Source organism: Peromyscus eremicus, chromosome 2 (assembly GCF_949786415.1).
Source record: "Peromyscus eremicus chromosome 2, PerEre_H2_v1, whole genome shotgun sequence".
In the NCBI taxonomy this organism is placed as follows: domain Eukaryota; kingdom Metazoa; phylum Chordata; class Mammalia; order Rodentia; family Cricetidae; genus Peromyscus; species Peromyscus eremicus.
Window position 1 is genome coordinate 43,894,047 of NC_081417.1, and position 22,690 is coordinate 43,916,736.

Consider the following 22,690-nt stretch of genomic DNA (forward strand, 5'->3'; position numbering starts at 1 on the left):
TGTATGGCTACTTCTTCACCAAAAATATTTGTATATTTATAATTTGCTGAAACACTTTTGATAGTTAAATTTTTAAATTATTATTATTTGAGAAAACCCTAACTTTATTTCATTATTTCTCCTCAAAACAAAAATAATATGAGTTCAACAAATCCAAATTTTTTTGTGAAACAACTTAGAACCTCACTGTAAAGAGTACTTTTGTGAAAATGGAAAGGGACCTTCTGGATCAACCAACAGCAAACCGGCGTTGTGCACACAGGCTGATGTTCATCATATTTAGAGGTTTCCAGCCCCACAAGCTCTGGCCAACAAGAAGTGCCTCTTAGTGCTTGGTGAGTAATGAGTTCACATCTAGGGCAGTGACAAAGATAGATGGCCACCATGATTATTATGAAAAGTAGGGGAAACTGGTCATTCCCTCAATTTCCTCACTCTTCTCAAAGCAATAAATATACTGTCTAAAAATCTGTGCATTTTAAACTTACATCATTAACATACTGATAGACCCCAGACCCAGGGTACTACCTTCTCGAGGGGGCGCCCCAAGAACCCAGACTCCAGTCCAGTTGATGCAACAGTATGAGGTTTTTATTGAAGCGGCTGTACAGACGGGCAAACTCTGCTCCTAAGAGCAAGAGCCGCATCTTACTGCAGCCCCATGGGAGCTTTTAAAGGAAAAACCCACAAAAGCCATAAGATTACAATTCCCATACAATTTCGTTTGACAAGACCATGGTCTGATCACAGAGTGGGTACAGTCATGTCCGCATGTACATTTTTCTTGAAACCTCAAGGGGCGTATCAGGGCGGGAGTCGAGTTTACACAAAGGTCACAGTGGTCCTTCCTGGAACACTTGCAACTATCCCAGTCACAGTTGAGCACATATCTTAACAGAAATCTTTTTACATTGTTACATTGTTACAGGTTGAATAATGGCTGAGTCAGGTGGCCCTTGGAACTAGTTTTCTTTTTAGTTCCTTATTTCCTGGGGCTTGGGGTTGTAAGCCTGAAGGGTTAGGGTCTTTCAATACAACTTACATTCAATAAAATGGAGCAACTTTCTTACTGCAATTCAAAGACCTTTAAAAACAGTGTTTACATGGCCCAGTGTCTTAGGTTGCTTTTTATTGCTGTGATAAATATGATGGTAAAAGGCAACTTGTTTATTTAATCTTACAGTTTACATTAAGAGATGTCATGGCAGGAACCCAAGGCAGAAATCTGGAGGCAGGAACTGAAATAGAGACCATGGAGGAAAACTACTTATGGACTTGCTCTCCATGACTGTTTTTTATACAACTCAGGACCACTTGCCCAGGGCATGGCACTTCCCACAGTGGCCTGGGCTGACTCACATCAGTCATTAAGCAAGAAAACTTCCCACAAACTTACCTACATTTAAGTATTTCTCAATTGAGGTTCTCTGAGGGACTCCCAGATGGCCCTAGCTTGTGTTGATTTGGCAAAACAAACTAACAAGCAGCTGGTGAGATACTTCAGCAGGTCAAGCACTGCCAACAAGCCAGCCTGCCTGACTCCAATCTAAGTCCATTCTAAGGACCCATGTGACAGAAAGAGAAAAGCAATTTCTACAAGTTGATCTCAGCCCTATACTTGAGCCCTGAGGTGTATGTACACACACACACACACACACACACACACACACACACACACATACACACACTAAATAAAATTTCATAAAAACATTTTAATGTTTCTATCAATGAATTTACCAGTGTAAAAAAAATGCAAAATGTTCCAATACTTGAAAAAGTTTCTTCAGACCTCTTGGCATCAACACTTTACAACATGGGATGCAGCAAATACTGAATTGTTTTCTGTTACTGGGAATTCTGTTAGAATGTAAACATGAATGAGGAATAGGTATGTTTATAAAGAAATTGGTGAAGACTAGTAGAAATGTCTTACCACCCATCTAGGGAATCAGGTGTTCATTTCTGAATGCATTTTGTGTCTGTGCTACTCACTGTAGGGAAAAGGGGCCAGCCAAAGAAACTCATCCTGGCCCTGAAACCAGAGCTAGTGAAAGAAACCCACCATGGCCCTGGAACCCAGAACCAGTGAAAGAAGCACAACCTGGATCTGGAACCCGAGTTAGTGAAAGAAACATTTTAGCCCTGAACCCAGAACCTAGGAATCACACCTTGACCCTGAAGCCAGTGCCAAAGAAACACACTAGAGCTGGTGAAAGAAATATGCTCTGGCCCTAAAATTAGAGCCAAAAAGCTAAAAGGGGCCAGTGAGAGAAACACAGTTTGACCCTGAAATCAGAGCCAACTCTGCCTCTGACCAACAAAAGCAACCAATCCCTGAGCAGAAAGTCTTCTCACTGGTGAAATTCTGCCCCTAAGAAGTCCTATTTTAAAAAAATCCCTTTTCCTGTTCAGTTGAGGGCTGTCCTTTTCCACCCTGGCAGAGGTAGCCACTCTCCTGGACTCCTCCTCCTTCCAAAATAAATCTTTCTTAAAAGAGTCTTAGGTGAAGATTTTCATTGGCCAGCTCAGAACAGATGAACCTGGCTGAGATGCTCATTTAGAGGGACTAAGCAGAAAAGCCTCGCTGGGCTGCAGGGTTTCCCCTTTAGCAGAGTGAAGCAGAGGAAGAAACGTCTTGGACCTCTGAGAGAAGAAGCAGAGCTCTGCTAGGAAGCCTCCTTAAGGGGGGGGGGGGTCGAAGCTCAGCTACAACGGCTCTCTCTAGGAGAGGAGCAGGATTGCTATATCCTGTGGGGAGACCATCCCCCACCACATCCCAGCTTCAGTTATAGCCTGGCTTCCGGACAGGATATCTTTCCCTCCAGAGCTGAGCTGTCCTGTTACAGGTCTACCCTCCAGAGCTGAGCTGTCTTATTGTGGCTCCACCCTCCAGAGCTGTCCTATTACAACTCTACCCTGTGGTGATGTATTGTGTCCCCCAATATACTGTGTCTCCCAATAAAATTCACCTGGGGATCAGAGGAAAAAGCCAGCCACTACATTCACATAGAAGTCAGGTAATGGTAGCACATGCCTTTAATCCTATCACTTGGGAGGCAGGGATCTGTCTGGATCTCTGTGAGTTCAAGGCCACACTGGGAACAGAGCCAGGCATGGTGATACACACCTTTAATCCCAGCACTAACTATACAGGTCTAGAGGTCTGTACAGACAGACAGGAAGTGACAGAGCTGGGCAGGAAGAGGAAGTGATGTAGCTGGGCTGAAAGAGCAAATGAGAAAACAGAACAGAAAGGCATATAGGTGTAGGTAGACAGGAAATAGTTCGCTTTGGAAGCTGCGGAGTTGGTGAGGTGAGGTTAGCTGTGGCTTTCCCTATTCCTCTGGCCCCTCTCAGGCTTTAACCCCAATTTCTGGCTCCAAGTTTTTTGTTTTTGTTTTTGTTTTGTTTTGTTTTTTGTTTGGGTTTTTTGGGGGGTTTTTTAGTTTTGGGGGTTTTTTGTTGTTGTTTTGGTTTGGTTTGGTTTGGTTTTTGGTTTTTTGAGACAGGGTTCCTCTGTGTAGTCTTGGTGCCTATCCTGGATCTCGCTCTGTAGACCAGACTGGCCTTGAACTCACAGAGGTCTTGCTGGCCACCCCGAGTTTTTTATTAATAAGACCGTTTAGCAATTTGTCTACACTACCCTCCAGAGCTGTCCTATTGCAGCTCCAGGTATAGCCTAACTTCCCAACAAGTCAGGATTCCTTTCCCTCCAGAGCTGTAACACTCACACTCAGCATACCAGACCACAAAATATTTGTTCTCTGCTTATTTAAGAAATATACTCATGATGTACAAGAAAGTCTCCTAGCCAATATATACTCTTCTGGCATCTAACCTCACAATTTGCTTCTCTTAGAAGATTAGTCTTGCTGTATTTCACAATGGTGTGTATCAAGACTAGGGTGCAAAGAGAAAAGACAAAGAAAACCCTGAGCTTCACCACAAACAGGAAACTGTCCACATGTGCGCTGCTCCTCCACTAACCTCCAGCAGTGTGCTTTTCCTTCCTCTGTTCTGTAAATAATGACTTTGAAAGCATGTGCTTAGCTGAAAACAGGAAACACAGAGGAGTATTGTTTCTGTATTGATTAGAATTTTATCTATGTACACAATTTCCACTACAACTCACCCATATCCCTAAAATGCACCCCATCCAAAATTCCTGTCTTTCTCTTTTTCATAACCTACTAAGTCAGAAAGTATTCCTCCATGACTCATGTAACTTTAAACCAAAACAAGAATGCAAGCAGGAAAGATGTCAAACATAAAAAAGGCCACAATTCCATTTGTGCTCACTGGTTGACTTAAGCTACTGGTGCAAGAAACATCAGCTTGACTGATGGATGGGAAGGGACACTGATAACTGAGGCATTGAAATCACCCTGGACACTTTCATCACAGAAAAGACTCAGAGATAAAGATGGTAATAAGTTTTGTTTTAATTAATGCTGTACAGATCATTAAAATGGAAGCAAGATACAGGAATAATTTTTAACAGTAATAACTAATAAATTATTCTTAAAGTTGATAGTTTTTCCCATCTTATTAAATAATGTACTAATATCAATACTGAGAAACACACATAAGACTTCTCCATTGAAAGACCCCGCTTATAGCAAGCTTTTACTTAGCCTAAGAAACGCCATTCTGCAAGGCAAGTACCAGAAAAACAGGAGTTCATAACTGTGGTCGGCCACCCAGCCTTGGGAGAAAAACAGGAGTTCATAACTGTGGTCAGCCACCCGGCCTTGGGAGAGAAACCGTTGAGTCAAAATAAGATATCTGTGGTTGGCCACCTGGCCTTGGGGAATAAACAGTTGGTCTGGGAAAACACCCTCAAGGCCAAGTCAGCCACACACATCAAATTTCCGAGAATTAAAAATATGTCCCCAAGTTCACCCTGGCCTTATTTGAATCAACCAATGGGAACCCTGTAACTATGCTTCTCGCTTCTGTAACCGCGCTTCTGCCCCTGGGATCCTATAAAAAGTCCCCCTTACCCTAGGAAGGCGCGCAAGTCCTCCGAGAGACTTTGTCGCCCCAGGTACCTGTGTATCTGAATAAACCCTCTTGCTGTTTGCATCTGATCCGTGGTTTCAGCGTGTTCCTCGGGTTTGGGGTCTCTCCTGAGGGAAGATCTCCTCCGGGGGTCTTTCATTTGGAGGTCCCACCGAGATCGAGACCCCTCCCTGGGACCACCAACCCACCGTCAGGAGGTAAGCCGGCCGGCCTCGGTATATGTCATCCCTGTCCTGTCTGAGTGTTGTCTGTCTGTCTGCGCGCATCTGGTAATCTGTCTGTGGCGGTGGGGGCTGAAGGAGCTGACGAGCTCGGACTTCGCCCACCGTAACCCTGGAAGACGTTCCACGGGTGTCTGAAGTCCCCTCAGGGGCACCGTTTTTCAGGGCCACTCATGTATCCGAGGGATACGTGGTGTTGGTCGGAGACGAGGGGTCCGGACCCTCGCAGTCTCCTTCTGAGTTTTTGCTTTCGGTTTGGAACCGAAGCCGCGCAGCGCGTGTTAGTCTTATTTGTGTTTGTCTGTCGTTCTTCGTTTTCTGTTTAACCATTCTCCTCCTAGAAACAGCCATGGGACAGACTGTCACCACCCCCTTGAGCCTCACGCTTGACCACTGGTCGGACGTGAAGGCACGAGCCAACAACGAGGGAGTTGTAGTCAAGAAAAATGAATGGATCACCCTTTGCGAGGCCGAATGGGTCATGATGGATGTAGGATGGCCTCGTGAGGGAACCTTTAACCTCAGTCTTATTTCACAGGTGGAGGGAAAAGTTTTCGCTCCAAGTCCCCATGGCCACCCGGACCAGGTCCCATACATCGCCATATGGAAACTCCTGGCAACCGAACCCCCCCCCCCCGGGTTAGGCCGTTCCTCTCCCCTCCAGCGCCCCAGGCCTGCCCCCCGACGGCACCGCCGCCCCCTCTTGCCCCTCCTGCCTCCTCCCTTTACCCTGTTCTCCCATGAAAGGATCCCCCTAAGACCCCTGTCCTTCCCCCGGACCCCAGTACACCTCTTATTGACCTCCTGACAGAGGACCCACCGCCATACCCGGGGAATCGGGCACCAGAGGGACTGGCGGCCCCCGTGGCGGCATCAGAACCGCCGGCGGCCCCCGAACATCCTCTACAGAAAGAGCAGGAGGATGAGGCTCCGGCCCCCTCCCCAATTGCAGATGAGGCTCCGGCCCCCTCCCCAATTGTCGGTCACCTCTGAGGAAGGCACGACGAACCAGCCAAAGAATCCAAGGCCTTCCCCCTCCGGCCATTTTCGGCCTCTGATCTTTACAACTGGAAACAGCATAATCCTCCTTTCTCTAAGGACCCTGTTGCCTTGACTAACCTGATTGAGTCCATTTTAGCGACCCACCAGCCCACGTGGGACGACTGTCAGCAGCTGTTGCAGACCCTCCTGACAGTGGAGGAGAAGCAGCGAGTCTTCTTGGAGGCTCGGAAGCAGATTCCTGGAGACTATGGAAGACCCACCCAATTGCCTAATATCATTGATGCAGCCTTTCCCCTCACCCGCCCGAACTGGGACTTCATGACCCCAGAAGGTAGGGAGCACCTACGTCTCTATCGCCAGTTGCTCTTAGCGGGTCTCCGGGGAGCTGCTAGACGCCCTACCAATTTGGCTCAGGTTAGAAATGTGATCCAGGGAAAGGATGAGATGCCAGCAGCATTCTTGGAAAGACTTAAAGAGGCCTATAGGATGTATACCCCGTACGATCCAGAAGATCCAGGACAGGCACTGGGCGTCATCTTGTCTTTCATCTATCAGTCAAGTCCAGATATAAGGGCCAAGTTACAGAGACTAGAGGGATTGCATTCGTTCAGTTTGTCAGATTTATTGAGAGAGGCAGAGAAAGTGTTTAATAAGAGAGAAACTCCCGAAGAGCGGGAGGAGAGGATGTGGCAGAAACAGGAAGAAAGGGATAAGAAACGTCATAGAGAAATAAGTAAAGTCCTGGTCGCTGTAATATCTCAGGGACAGGGCAGAGAGGGAGTTAGGACGGGAGATCAAAGAAGGATACTGCTTGACAAAGACCAGTGTGCTTACTGCAAAGATAGAGGACATTGGGCTCGTGATTGCCCAAGGAAACCTCAAGGGTCTTGGAAAACTAAGCCAAGGGCCACGGACCTCCTCAATCTGGAGGATTAGGGAAGTCAAGGCCAGGAGCCCCCCCTGAGCCTAGGATAACTCTCAAGATCGGGGGGCAGCCAGTAACCTTCTTAGTGGACACCGGGGTTCAATATTCAGTCCTGACTCATACCGAAGGCTCTCTCAGTGACCGCACAGCTTTGGTCCAGGGGGCCATGGGTAGCAGAAGGTATCGATGGACCACCGAGAGAAAGGTTCAGCTGGCATCTGGACAGGTAACCCACTCTTTTTTGCATATACCTGATTGCCCTCACCCATTATTGGGCCGAGACCTGTTGACTAAGCTCAAGGCTCAGATCTATTTTGATGACAAGGGGTCGACTGTTACGGGACCCAAAGGGACCCCCCTACAAGTCCTAGCCCTAAAATTGGAAGAAGAATACCGCCTGTTTGAATCCGAGCCCTCTAAGGGGCCACCACAAGAGATGCAGGACTGGTTGAGAGAATTTCCCTCGGCATGGGCCGAGACTGGCGGCTTGGGGCTGGCTCACGACCAACCCCCACTTGTTATTCAGTTAAAAGCCTCCGCCACTCCCGTTTCAATCAAACAGTATCCCATGTCCCGGGAAGCCCACGAGGGCATTAAACCACACATCCAGAGGCTCTTGGACCAGGGGGTACTTATGCCCTGTCGATCCCCTTGGGATACCCCCCTCCTGCCTGTAAAAAAGCCTGGGACAGGGGATTACAGACCGGTTCAAGACTTGAGGGAGGTTAATAAACGAGTTGAAGATATACACCCCACGGTGCCAAACCCTTACAACCTCCTCAGCACTCTTCCACCAACCCACATTTGGTATACGATACTGGACTTAAAGGATGCCTTCTTCTGTCTGAGATTGCATCCCCAGAGCCAACTGCTATTTGCTTTTGAATGGAGAGACCCAGAGATGGGACTTTCAGGACAGTTGACCTGGACTCGGCTCCCCCAGGGGTTTAAGAACAGCCCGACCCTCTTTGATGAAGCCCTACACTCAGACCTGGCCGAGTTCCGGGTCGAACACCCAGCCTTAATCTTGCTCCAATATGTGGATGACCTCCTCCTAGCGGCCAGAACCCAGGCTGAATGTTTAAGAGGCACTCGGGCCCTTTTGGCTAAACTGGGACAGAAGGGCTATCGGGCTTCGGCCAGGAAGGCCCAGATTTGCCAAAGCAAGGTCATTTACCTGGGTTACACCCTGGAGGGAGGACAGAGATGGCTCATGGAAGCAAGGAAGGAGGTCATAATCTCCATACCCCCTCCAAGGAACCCCCGCCAGGTGCGGGAGTTCCTGGGTACAGCCGGCTACTGCCGCCTCTGGATCCCGGGTTTTGCTGAGATGGCTGCCCCTCTGTATCCTCTCACCAAGCCCGGGGTCCTGTTCCACTGGGGAGAGGAACAACAACAGGCCTTTCAACGAATTGAGAGAACTTTACTCAAGTCACCAGCCCTTGGCCTACCAGATCTGACTAAGCCCTTTGAACTGTTCGTGGACGAGAACTCAGGTTTTGCAAAAGGAGTGTTGGTACAGAGACTGGGGCCATGGAAGAGACCTGTAGCCTATCTATCCAAGAAATTAGACCCGGTAGCTGCAGGTTGGCCCCCTTGCCTGCGCATGGTAGCCGCCATTGCTGTCTTGCTCAAGGACGCAGGGAAACTGACTTTGGGACAGCCATTAACTGTGTTATCCTCCCATGCGGTGGAAGCTCTGGTCCGGCAGCCCCCAGATAAATGGCTCTCAAATTCCAGGATGACCCACTACCAGGCTCTATTGTTAGACACAGACCGAGTGGTGTTCGGACCAGTTGTCTCCCTCAACCCCGCAACCCTGATGCCCTTGCCAGACCCATCCGAGGAGCATAACTGCCTCCAGATTTTGGAGGAGGCCCATGGCACCCGCTCCGACCTAACAGATCAACCGCTGTCGAAACCAGATTTCATCTGGTTCACAGATGGGAGCAGCTTCCTCCAAGAAGGAGAATGGAGGGCTGGAGCAGCCGTCACCACTGAATCAGAGGTAATTTGGGCCTCACCGCTGCCGCCCGGAACATCGGCCCAAAAGGCAGAGCTGGTTGCGCTGACCTAGGCCCTCCGGATGGCGGAAGGTAAGAGACTCACGGTCTATACCGATAGCAGATATGCCTTCGCCACCGCCCATGTTCATGGAGAAATCTACAGAAGGAGAGGCCTCCTGACCTCGGAGGGCAAGGAAATTAAAAACAAAAAAGAAATTTTAGACCTCTTAAGGGCATTGTTCCTCCCACACCAGCTCAGCATTATACATTGTCCCGGGCACCAAAAGGGTGACTCTGTCGTAGCTCGGGGAAATCGGCTGGCCAATCTGACGGCCCGGACAGTCGCCTTACAAACCCCCAGGGGCGGCCAGCTGCTGGTCGTGCAGGACCAACAGCCAAGCAGGGACCCCATGCCCTACAGCCCAGAGGACCAGGAACTAGCAAAGAAAATGGGGGCGGAATGGAGCCCCGAGCGACAAGCTTATATCATGGATGGCAAGTTAGTTATGCCAACATCCCACACCAAATACTTGCTCAAGTTCCTTCACGCGCTAACCCATTTAAGCAAAAACAAGATGAAAGCCCTTCTGGCTGATGAGGCTTCGGACACTGTATTACTGAATCAAGAACAGGTCCTCCAACAGGTGACTTCCAGCTGCCCTGCTTGTGCTCAAGTTAATCCAGGAAAAGCCTGTCTGAGCGGAGGGAGCCATCTGTGAGGCCACCGCCCTGGAGTCCATTGGGAAATTGACTTCACTGAGGTAAAACCTGGACTGTATGGATACAGATACCTTCTGGTTTTTGTAGACACCTTTTCAGGATGGACAGAGGCCTTCCCTACCAAGAAGGAGACCGCTAACGTGGTAACCAAGAAACTCCTAGATGACATCTTTCCCAGGTATGGAATGCCCCAGATATTGGGGTCAGACAATGGGCCCGCCTTTGTCTCCCAGGTAAGTCAGAAGGTGGCCAGGCTATTGGGGATCGATTGGAAACTCCATTGTGCATACCGCCCCCAGAGCTCAGGACAGGTAGAACGCACGAATAAAACCATTAAGGAGACTAACCAAATTAACGCTTGCAACTGGCACTAGAGATTGGGTGCTCCTACTCCCACTAGCCCTTTACCGAGCCCGGAATACTCCTGGGCCTCACGGCCTAACCCCGTTTGAGATTCTATATGGGGCTCCCCCACCAATTGTAAATTTCCTTCACCCTGATAGCTCCTCTTTTGCCACTAGCCCTACCCTGGAGGCGCACCTCCAAGCCCTCCAACTGGTACAGAAGACGGTGTGGAAACCCCTGGCTGATGCCTACCGGGAGCAACTGAACCGCCCGGTGGTGCCTCACCCATTCAAGATTGGAGACTCTGTCTGGGTTCGACGCCATCAAACCAAGAACCTAGAGCCAAGATGGAAAGGACCGTACACCGTCTTGTTAACAACTCCCACCACACTCAAGGTTGACGGGATAGCGGCTTGGGTCCACGCGTCGCATGTGAAGGCCGCCAAAGAACCCGACGAAGCGGAGAACACCGAGACGTCTACATGGAAGGTTCAACGCTCTCCAAACCCACTAAAGATAAGACTTATCAGAGGGGAGGGACCCTAATCCTGGTATGGATACTCCTGGTCATGGAGCAGGGGCTAGCAGAGAATAGCCCCCATCTTGTAAAAACTCTCACTTGGCAGGTTATCTCGCAGACAGGGGAGACAGTTTGGCAAACGACTGCCAACCATGCTCCTAACACTTGGTGGCCATCCCTTACCCCTGATTTTTGCGAGCTTGCAGCTGGACTTGACACCTGGGATATACCTGAAGCCGAACATACTCTTGTTGGCCCAGCCCCTAAACCCGCTTTTGGAAACCCCCCCACTCAAGGACCCGGATGTGCCACCCCTGCCACTCGCTGTTTACTGTCCTTGTATGATTTTTATGTTTGCCCTAAAGACGGCAGAAGTCGTGCCCTCGCGGCAAGATGTGGGGGATATGAAGAATTTTTTTGCAAAGCCTGGTCCTGCGAGACTACTGGGGCAGCTTACTGGAAGCCTTCCTCCTCATGGAACCTTATAATGGTTTCCCGGTGCTATGTAAAAAGGGGCCAATGCTATGCTACCCAAAAGGAACTACAACCACAGTACGGCAAGTCCTTGCCATTAAACATTTCATTCACTCCAAAAGGCAAGGGCTTCACAGGCTGGCCCGCAGGAAGGACATGGTGCCTTCGCTGGTATTTAGATGGCTGGGATGCAAGGGTTACATTCAAAATATGATTAAAAATAGAAAATACCCACGCCACACCTATTGGACCCAGTCGGGTCCTCCCCGACCAGAAACCTCCCTCATTGCCTGCTCTAAGACCTGCCCAAGCTAGACCCCTGGTCACCCCCTCTCCTGGCCCTGATAATAATGCTGGTGAAGTGACCACTTCCCCTCCACCCTCACAGGCCCCCGCCACAGAGATTTCCCCCTACCCAGGAACCGGAGATAGGCTGCTCAATCTGGTCAAGGGTGCTTTCCTACCTTTAAACTTTACCGACCCAGATAAAACCCAGGAATGCTGGCTGTGCCTAATCTCCATTCCACCTTACTATGAAGGGATAGCAGTGACTGGCAACTATACTAACCAGACTTCTCCTCCCGCGAGCTGCATCTCCGCCCCCCAGCACAAGCTAACTCTCTCCAAGGTCTCCGGACAAGGGCTCTGCTTAGGGGTCGTTCCCTCCTCCCATCAGAGTCTTTGCAAATCCACCCAGACCCTTCCATCGGGAACTTACTATCTTGCAGCCCCTAACGGGACATATTGGGCATGTAACACGGGACTCACTCCCTGTGTTTCTGCCACGGTGCTGAACCAGACCTCTGATTATTGCGTGCTGATAGAATTATGGCCCAAGGTTACTTATCATGAACCTGAATATATTTATAGTCACTTTGAAATGAGAAACACCCGATTTAAAAAAGAGCCTGTTTCCCTAACTCTAGCCCTGTTGTTGGGAGGGATCACCATGGGGGGAATAGCTACGGGGGTAGGTACGGGGACTGCAGCCCTCATGGAGACCAGTCAATTTAGACAACTTCAAACAGCCATGCATACTGATATCCAGGCCCTAGAAGAATCTATAAGTGCCCTAGAAAAATCCCTTACATCTCTATCTGAGGTTGTTTTACAAAACAGGAGGGGGTTAGACATCCTCTTCCTACAAGAAGGTGGCCTATGTGCGTCCCTTAAAGAAGAATGTTGCTTCTATGCAGATCATACTGGAGTAGTCAGGGATAACATGGCTAAATTGAGAGAGAGATTGAAACAGAAACAACAACTATTCGAGTCGCAACAGGGATGGTTTGAAGGATGGTTCCAAAAGTCACCCTGGTTCACCACCCTTGTCTCCACCATTATGGGCCCCCTAATCATCCTCCTGCTCATTTTAATGTTTGGGCCATGCATCTTCAATAGATTGGTACAATTCGTCAAGGACAGGGTTTCTGTTGTCCAGACTTTGGTCCTGACCCAACAATATCAGAGACTAAGACAGTCAGAGATGGAGATGACCCCTTATTCTCCATCCTAAAATGAAAGATTCCATTTTGGGACCATAAGAAAATGGGGGAATGAAAGACCCCGCTTATAGCAAGCTTTTACTTAGCCTAAGAAACGCCATTCTGCAAGCAAGTACCAGAAAAACAGGAGTTCATAACTGTGGTCGGCCACCCGGCCTTGGGAGAAAAACAGGAGTTCATAACTGTGGTCAGCCACCCGGCCTTGGGAGAGAAACCGTTGAGTCAAAATAAGATATTTGTGGTTGGCCACCTGGCCTTGGGGAATAAACAGTTGGTCTGGGAAAACACCCTCAAGGCCAAGTCAGCCACACACATCAAATTTCCGAGAATTAAAAATATGTCCCCAAGTTCACCCTGGCCTTATTTGAATCAACCAATGGGAACCCTGTAACTATGCTTCTCGCTTCTGTAACCGCGCTTCTGCCCCTGGGATCCTATAAAAAAGTCCCCCTTACCCTAGGAAGGCGCGCAAGTCCTCCGAGAGACTTTGTCGCCCCAGGTACCTGTGTATCTGAATAAACCCTCTTGCTGTTTGCATCTGATCCGTGTTTTCGGCGTGTTCCTCGGGTTTGGGGTCTCTCCTGAGGGAAGATCTCCTCCGGGGGTCTTTCACCATGAACCACTCAAACTGGCACATATGTTTGAAAATTATACCTTTACCACAGAAGGCATTAGATGATGGAGTTAGCAGGGGGAAAAAATGTCAGTGCTGCACCCAGGGTATTTTCCTATGAATTTGTGATATCATTTATTAAGTTAAACCATCAAACAATAAATTATTTTTCTTTCCTAGAATATTTTCTCAGTGGTATTTGGCAATCGTGTTAGAATTGCATAATGTTGTAAGAATTGACTGAAGTCTAAAGGAAAAAAATAAACTTTGAAATAAGGCTAAAGGTCTATTTTTACATTCAAATAACCATCCACTTTGAGTGTCATTTAAGTCCATTTGCTTTGATGATGGCATGGAGTTTATCTAGCCAGATTGCTGGTGTTATCCTGCACTTCTGAAGGGGCAAGACTCCTGTCCTCTGCACTCTTCTCATTTATAAATGATTAGGGTTTGTTTATGTCGTATCAGGTTAATACAAAAGTGCTTTGAATTTTACATGCCATAGCAATTCTAAAACTTGAATTTTTAAGTCAAATTCTTAAGGGCTTTAGAAAATTCAAAGGTTACCATACGTCCACTGACATGGTACTTACTACTTCGTCAAGGAAACTGTATGGTTTGAGTGTGGAATGTCTCTCACAGGATCATATATTTAAATACTTGGACCCCAGCATGTGGCACTATTTTAGGAAGTTATGGAAGCCTTGTGACATATAGTCAACCTTGCAAAAGTGGGCAGACATTGATGGATCAATATCTACCTCTAGGGTTTGTTTCACCTTCCAAATTATAGTTTATCCTCAAAGGAAGCCAAAGCACAAGCTCAAGGCAGGAACCTGAAGACATAAACTGAAGAAGAGGCTATGGGAGAATGGCACATACTGGCTTGCTCCTCATGGTTTGCTCAGACAGCTTTCTTATACAACCCAGGACCACATTCCCAGGGACAGCACCACCTACAATATGCTGGGCCTTCCCATCCCAATCATTAATCAAAAAAATTACCAGAGACATGTGTGGTGGTATGATGTTCCCCAAACTATTGTACACCCTAATAAACTTATCTGGGGTCAGAGAACAGAACAGCCACTAGATACAGAGGCTAGAAAATGGTGGCACTCACACCTTTAATCCTAGCCTTCTGGAGGCATGGATCTCTGTGAGTTCAAGGCTACACTGGAAATAGCCAAGCATGGTGACTCATGCCTTTATTCCCAGAAAGTGAGCCTTTAATCCCAAGGAGTGATGGCAGAAAGCAGAAAGGTACATAAGGCATGAAAACCAGGAACTGGAAGCATTTGGCTGGTTAAGCTTTTAGGCTTTGAGCAGCACAGTTCAACTGAGATTCATTCTGGATGAGGACTCAGAAGCTTCCAGTCTGAGGAAACAGAATCAGCTGAGGAACTGGCGAGGTGAGGTAGCTGTGGCTTATTCTGCTTCTCTGAACTTCCAGCATTCACCCCAATAACTGGCCTCAGGTTTGATCTTATTAATAAGACCATTTAACAATTTGTGCTACAGACATGCCCACGGGCCAATCTTATGGAGGCAAATCCTCAACTGAACCTTCTTCTTCCCAGGGGTCTCTAGTTTATGTCAAGTTGCCAAAAACTAGCCAACACAACATCCCCAATGAAAAGAAAGCAGATGCAGATTTTTGAATTATAAAGAAAATAAACTCAGAGGTTACAAAGCAAAATCTGAAAGGCCCATTAATTTCAATTGAAAACGAACCTAAGACAGACTGTGCAATGATAAAGGCATAGTACCATTTTCCACACATGTTTTCCATTTAGATGATTGCAAAACATCAGGTGTAAATGTCAAAACATTTCCCTCTGAAGATGTGATGCCTATTCTTGACAAAGACATCAGAGATATCTATACAAAAGGTTAGCAACAAGCTAGTCCTGTAAATATCTTTCTGTGACAGCTAAAACTTTCAGTTACCAGCTGAGCATCTTGATGTTTGCAAGGGAGCAATTTTTCCACAATGCACAGAATACCTCATGGAAACAAGGGATGTTGCATGAGAGATGATGTAGAGAGGGTCAGAAGTTCACAGCATCACATGTACTACTGCCTCCTGTACTCAGTTGATGTCTTATAGAAATGATAAAAGCACATTATCACCTACTGCTGTTAACACCAGCATGAAAGCATTAAGATGTTTAAGCATTTCTTAAGAGAAAAATCAACCACAGCCTTTCTTTAAATGATTTCCCCACCTCTGAATTTATCTCTGTGTATCTGTTGGTCAGTATGGTGTATCAATGCTACTAGCTTATTTTATATAAAACAAAGCACAAGACAATGCTAGTCAGTAGGCATAGGCAAGACTAACACTTATATGGTTTATAAGCATCTACCTGCATATATAGTGTAGTATTAAATGCTCTTAAGAAAGCATCTTTGCCCTGAGACAGAGCCTGCCAGCACTGATTGGACTAAGAGGTGAGTCTTTGTCCTTATAGCCAAACACCCCAGCCTCTAGGCTTTGGGCTGAGAGGCACAAACCTGTGTCCCCACACCACCCATTGCAGTCCCAATTTCAGGCCAGTAGGCAGGCTTCCTGCAGACAGGTCAGACTACCACCATCCCCCACCAGATCCTGTATCCCATAAGCCCTACCTCCCCCAATCCCCATCCACTCTCCATGACTGCAACTGCCCCTTGAGACAGAGCCTGCCAGCACCAATTAGACTAAGAGCTGCCCCTGAGACAAAGAGTCTATCAGCAGCAATTAGACGAAGAGCCTCAACTGGATCAAGAACTCACAATGGATCAAGAGTATCGATCAGACCAAAAGAGACTCGCTCAGACACAGACACTGCTTGCACCAAGTGGAGAAAGAGATGGGTAGACACCAGTACAAAAATACAGTCAACAACATAAAGACTAATATATCACCAGCAGAACCTAGTGGTTCTACATCAGCAAGACCTGAAGATCCTAACACAGAAGAAGCAGAAGAAATTGACCTTAAAAATGACTTTAAGATGATAGAGACCTTTAAAGAGGAAATGAAAAAATCCCTTAAAGAAATCAAAAAGACAAACAAAAAATTGGAAGAACTCAATAAAGAAATTGAAGAAAAGACAAACAAAAAATTGGAAGAAATCAATAAATTCCTTAAAGAAAGCCAAGAAAAAGCAATTAAAAAAGTGAAGGAAACATTCCAAGGTTTGAAAACTGAAATAGAGGCAATAAAGAAGACACAAATTGAGGTAATGCTGGAAATGGAAAAATCTGGGTAAACAAACATGAACTACAGATGCAAGCATAATCAACAGAATGCAAGAGATGGAAGAGAGAATCTCTGGCATTAAAGATACAATAGAGGAAATAGATTCATCAGTCAAAGAAAACACTAAAGCCAAAAAAGCCATAACATAAAATGTCCAAGAAATTTGGGACGCCATGAAAAGACCAAACCTAAGAATAATAGGGATAGAAGAAGGAGAAGAATACCAACTCAAAGGCACAGAAAATATATTCAACAAAATCACAGAAGAAAACTTTCCCAACCTGAAGAAGGAAATGCCTATAAAGATACAAGAAGCTTACAGAATGCCAAATAGACTGGATCCAAAAAAAAAGTCCCCTTACCACATAATAATCAAACTACTAAACATACATAATAAAAAAAATATTAAGAGCTACAAAGGAAAAAGGCCAAATAACATAAAGGCAGACCCATTAGAATAACACCTGACTTCTCAGTGGGGACTCTGAAAGCCAGAAGGTCCTGGACAGACATTATGCAGACACTAAGAGACCATGGATGCCAAGCCAGACTATTATATCCAGCACAACTCTCAATCGCCATAGACAGAGTAAACAAAATATTCCATAATAAAACCAGATTTAAACAATATCTCTCCACAAATCCAGCTCTACAGAAAGCACTAGAAGGAAAAATCCAACCTAAGGAAATTAGATACACCCATGAAAACAAAGGCAATAGATACTTCCACACCAACAAGTACCAAAGAAGAGAAACACACAATACTACCAATAAAAAATAACAGGAATTAACAATCACTGATCATTAATATCCCTTAATATCAATGGACTCAATTCACCTATAAAAAAGACACAGGCTAATAGAATGGATATGAAAACAAGATCCATCCATTTGCTGCATACAAGAAACACACCTCAACTTCAAAGACAGACACTACCTCAGAGTAAAAGATTAGGAAAAGACTTTCCAATCAAATGAACTTAAGAAGCAAGCTGGTGTAGCTATCCTAATATGTAATGAAATAGACTTCAAACTAAGATCAATCAAAAGACATCAGAAAGGACATTACATATTTATCACAGGGAAAATCCACCAAGATAAAGTCTCATTTCTGAACATTTATGCCCCAAATACAAGGGCATCCACATTTGTAAAAGAAACATTACTAAAGCTAAAATCAACAAGAAACCCCACACACTAGTAGTGGGAGATTTCAACACCTCACTCTTGTCACTGGATAGATCTGCCAGACGGAAACTTAATAGAGAGATAAGGGACCTAACAAGTTATGACTCAAATGGACTTAATAGATATCTATAGAACATTCCATCCTAACACAAAATAATATACCTACTTCTCAGCATCCCATGGAACCTTGTCTAAAATCAACCGCATACTCAATCACAAAGCAAATCTCAGCAGATACAAAAAAAAAAATGGAATAACCTCCTGTATTTTATTGGACCACCATGGCTTAAAGTTAGATTTCAACAACAACAAAAATTACAGAAAGCCTACAATCTAATGGAAATTGAACAATGCCCAAATGAATCACCAATGGGTCATGGAAGAAATAAAGAAAGAAATTAAAGATTTCCTAGAATTAAATGAAAATGAAAGTACAACATACTCACATTTATGGGAAACTATGAAAGCAGTGCTAAGAGGAAAATTCATAGCACTAAATTCCCACATAAAGAATATGGAGAAATCTCACACTAGTGACTTAACAGCACACCTGAAAGCCCTAGAACAAAAAGCAGCAAACTCACCCAGGAGGAATAGACACCAGGAAATAATCAAATTGAGGGCTGAAATCAATGAAATAGAAACAAAAAGAACAATACAAAGAATCAATGAAACAAAGAGTTGGTTCTTTGAAAAAAATCAACAAGATAGACAAGCCTTTATCCAAATTAACCAAAAGGCAGAAAGAGGGCATCCAAATTAACAAAATCAAAAATGAAAAGAGAGACATGAAACAGACAATGGAGAAATCCAGAGATCATCGAGTCATATATCAAAAATCTGTATTCCACAAAATTAGAAAATCTGAAAGATATGGACAATTTTCTGGATAGATACCCCATACCAAAGTTAAATCAAGATCAGGTAAACTATTTAAATAGACCAATAAACCCTAAGAAAATAGAACATTCATTAAAATTCTCCCAACCAAAAAAAAAACCCAGGACCAGATGGTTTCAGCACAGAATTCTACCAGATCTTCAAAGAAGAGATAATTCCAATACTCTTCAAATTGTTCCACACAATAGAAACATAAGGAACATTACCAAACTCTTTTTATGAGACTACAGTTACCCTGATACCCAAACCACACAAAGATGCAACAAAGAAAGAGAATTACAGACCAATCTCCCTCATGAACATTGATACAAAAATACTCAATAAAATACTTGTAAACAGAATCCAAGAACACATCAAAAAAATTAATCCACCATGATAAAGTAAGCTTCATCCCAGAGATGCAAGGTTGGTTCAACATATGAAAATCTGCCAATGTAATACACCATATAAACAAACTGAAAGGAAAAAAACACATGATCATCTCATTAGATGCTAAAAAAGCCTTTGAAAAAATCCAACACCCCTTCATGATAAAGGTTCTAGAGAGATCAGGAATACAGGGAACATACCTAAATATAATGAAGGCTGTTTACAGCAAGCCGACAGCCAACATCAAATTAAATGGAGAGAAACTCAAAGTGATTCCACTAAAATCAGGAACAAGACAAGGTTGTCCACTCTCTCCATATTTATTCAATATAATACTTGAAGTTCTATCTAGAGTAATAAGACAACATAAGGAGATCAAGGGGATACAAATTGGAAAGGAAGAAGTCAAACGTTCATTATTTGCAAATGATATGAGAGTATACATAAGTGACCCCAAAAATTATACCAAGAAACTCCTACAGCTGATAAACTCCTTCAGTAAGGTGGCAGGATACAAGATTAACTCAAAAAAATCATTAACCCTCCTATATATAAATGTTAAATGGGCTGAGAAAGAAATCAGAGAAACATCACCCTTTACAATAGACACAAATAATATAAAATGCCTTGGGGTAACTGTAACTAAGCAAGTGAAAGATCTGTATGATAAGAACCTTAAGTCTCTGAAGAAAGAAATCAGAGAAGATATCAGAAAATGGAAAGATCTCCCATGCTCATGGATAGGTGGGATTAACACAGTAAGAATGCCAATCTTACCAAAAAGCAATCTACAGATTCAATGCAATCCCCATCAAAATCGCAACACAATTTCTCACAGACTTGAAAAGAACAATACTCAACTTTATATGAAAAAAAAAAAAACAGGATAGCTAAAAGAATCCTGTATAATAAAGCAACCTCTGGAGATATCATGATCCCTGACTACAAGCTCTACTATAAACCTACAGTAATAAAAACAGCTTGGTACTGGCATAAAAACTGACATGTGGACCAATGGAATTGAATTGAAGATCCTGACATTAACCCACACACCTATAAACATCTGATTTTTTACAAAGAAGCCAAAACTGTACAATGGAAAAAAAACATCTTCAACAAATGGTGCTGGCATAACTGGATGTCAACATGTAGATTATTGCAAATAGATCCATATCTGTCACCATGCACAAAACTCAAGTCCAAGTGGATCAAAGACCTCAACATAAATCCAGTTACACTGAACTTCATAGAAGAGAAAGTAGGAAGTAGTCTGGAACACATTGACACAGGAGACTACTTCCTGAAAATACCACCAGTAGCACAGACACTGAGAGAAACAATTAATAAATAGAACCTCCTGAAATTGAGAAGCTTTTGTAGAGCAAAGGACACGGTCAATGAGACAAAACGACAGCCTATAGAATGGGAAAAGATATCCACCAACCCCACATCTGACAGAGGGCTGATCTCCAAAATATATAAAGAATTCAAGAAGCTAGACATCAAAATACCAAACAATCCCATTTAAAAATGGGCTACAGAGCTTAACAGAGAACTCTCAACAGAAGAATCTCAAATGGTAAACACATTTAAGGAATTGCTCAACATCCTTAGTCATCAAGGAAATGCAAATCAAAATGACTCTGAGACACCATCTTACACCTGTCAGAATGGCTATGATCAAAAACACTGAAGACAGCTTATGTTGGAGAGGATGTGGAGCAAGGGAAACACTCCCCCACTGTTGGTGGGAATGCAAACTTGTACAGTCACTTTGGAAATCAATATGGTGGTTTCTCAGAAAATTGGGAATCAATCTACCTCAGGACCCAGCTATACTATTGTTGGGCATATACCCAAGGAATGCTCAATCTAACAAGGACACATACTCAACTATGTTCATAGCAGCACAATTCATAATAGCCAGAACCTGAAAACAACCTAGATGCCCCTCAACCAAAGAATGAATAAAGAAAATGTGGCACATATACACAATGGAATACTACTCAGCAGTAAAAAACGATATCATGAAATTTGCAGGCAAATGGATGGGCCTAGAAAATATCATCCTGAGTGATGTAACCCAGACTCAGAAGGACAATCATGGTATGTATTCACTCATAAGTGGATACTAGATGTAAGGCAAAGAATAACCAGACTACAACCCACAGCTCCAAAGAAGCTAGCTAACAAGGAGGACCCTAAGAGGGACACATAGATAGCCCAGTGAAGGAGAAATAGATGAGAGCTACATAAGCAAACTGGGTGTGAGAGGGGGTAATGGAGGGCAAAGAATGGGGGATGAGAACATAAGGAAATGGGAGGTTCAAGCTAGAACAGTGACAGAGTGGAAAAGCAAGGAAAGAGATACCATGATAACTGAAGACATCATGGGAATAGGAAGAGGCAGGGTGCTGGGGAAGTTCCCAGGAATCCACAAGGATGACTCACCTTGGACTAATGGCAATGGTCGAGAGGGTGCCTGGACTCGTCTATTCCTGTGACCGGATTAGTGAATATCCTAACTGTCGTCAAAGAGCCTTCATCCAGTTACTGATGGAAGCAGATGCAGAGATCCATGGCCAGGCACCAGGCCAAACTCCGTAATCCAATCGATGAGAGAGAGGAGGGATTCTGAGGGCAGGGGACGTCAAGATCATGATGAGAAAACATGCAAAGGCGACCAGCCACAGTAGGGGAAACCCATGAACTGTAGACAAACAGCTGTGGAGCCGCCATAGGACTGGACTAGGCCCTCTGCATATGTGAGACAGTTGTTTAGCTTGAACTCTTTGGGGGCTCCCAGGCAGGGGGATCCGGATCTGTCCTTGGTGCATGGGTAGGTTTTTTGGAGCCTAGTGCCTAGGGGCCTAGGGTGTGACACCTTGCACAGCGTTGGTGCAGCGGGGGGGGGGGGGGGGGGGGGGGGGGGGGGCGCCTTGGACCAGCTTCAGTTGAGTGTTCCAGCCTCTGCTGACTGCACATGGGAGACCTTGACTTGGGGGAGGTGAGAGTGAGGGGTGGGTTGTGGGGCGTAGGCTGGTGAGTGGAAGAGGGAGGGGATCTGTGGTTGGTATGTAAAGTGAATAGAAAAATTCTTAATAATAAAAAAAGAAAGAAAAAGAAAGCATCTTTGTAGAAATAGGACAAAAAGACCAAAGATATGTTTTTAAATTGTAAAATTAAAGATACCATTGTTATCATTATTCACATTAATATAAATTAATTAAACTTGTGAGGCAGTCAGAAGTAGAGATTGAAAGAATGGACTTATGGTAATGCTTTAGCCACATATTCTGCATAAGAAGTGCATGTGTAGATCCTGAAAGCAAAAAGCTGGAAAAGTACATATCATCAAAATAGTACTCGAGTGGATATAATGTCAAAATAGCAGCCAAATGAAAACTAGAGTAGCTGTAACCATATTAAACAAATAAACACACACACACACACACACACACACACACACACACACACACACACACTGTTTCCTGGAGATTAAGGAAGACATTTTGTGGCTGTATCTATCAAGAAGACAATATTATGACAGATGAATAAAATAAAAGTAAAATCTGTACAATGGAAGAAAATGTTTGCAAATCATACCCAGAAGATACAAAATGTTTACAACTCCAC

The 22,690-nt window shown here is 44.8% G+C and overlaps 1 protein-coding gene across 1 annotated transcript; it reads left to right on the forward strand.

Moving 5' to 3' along the window:
- Positions 1 to 5,592: 5,592 nt before the first annotated feature.
- On the forward strand, positions 5,593 to 7,181 carry LOC131904729 (uncharacterized). The gene is made up of 3 exons (XM_059255782.1): positions 5,593 to 5,733; positions 5,991 to 6,157; positions 6,242 to 7,181. Exons 1-3 carry the CDS (start codon positions 5,593 to 5,595, stop codon positions 7,179 to 7,181), a joined length of 1,248 nt encoding a protein of 415 aa, XP_059111765.1.
- Positions 7,182 to 22,690: the final 15,509 nt, after the last annotated feature.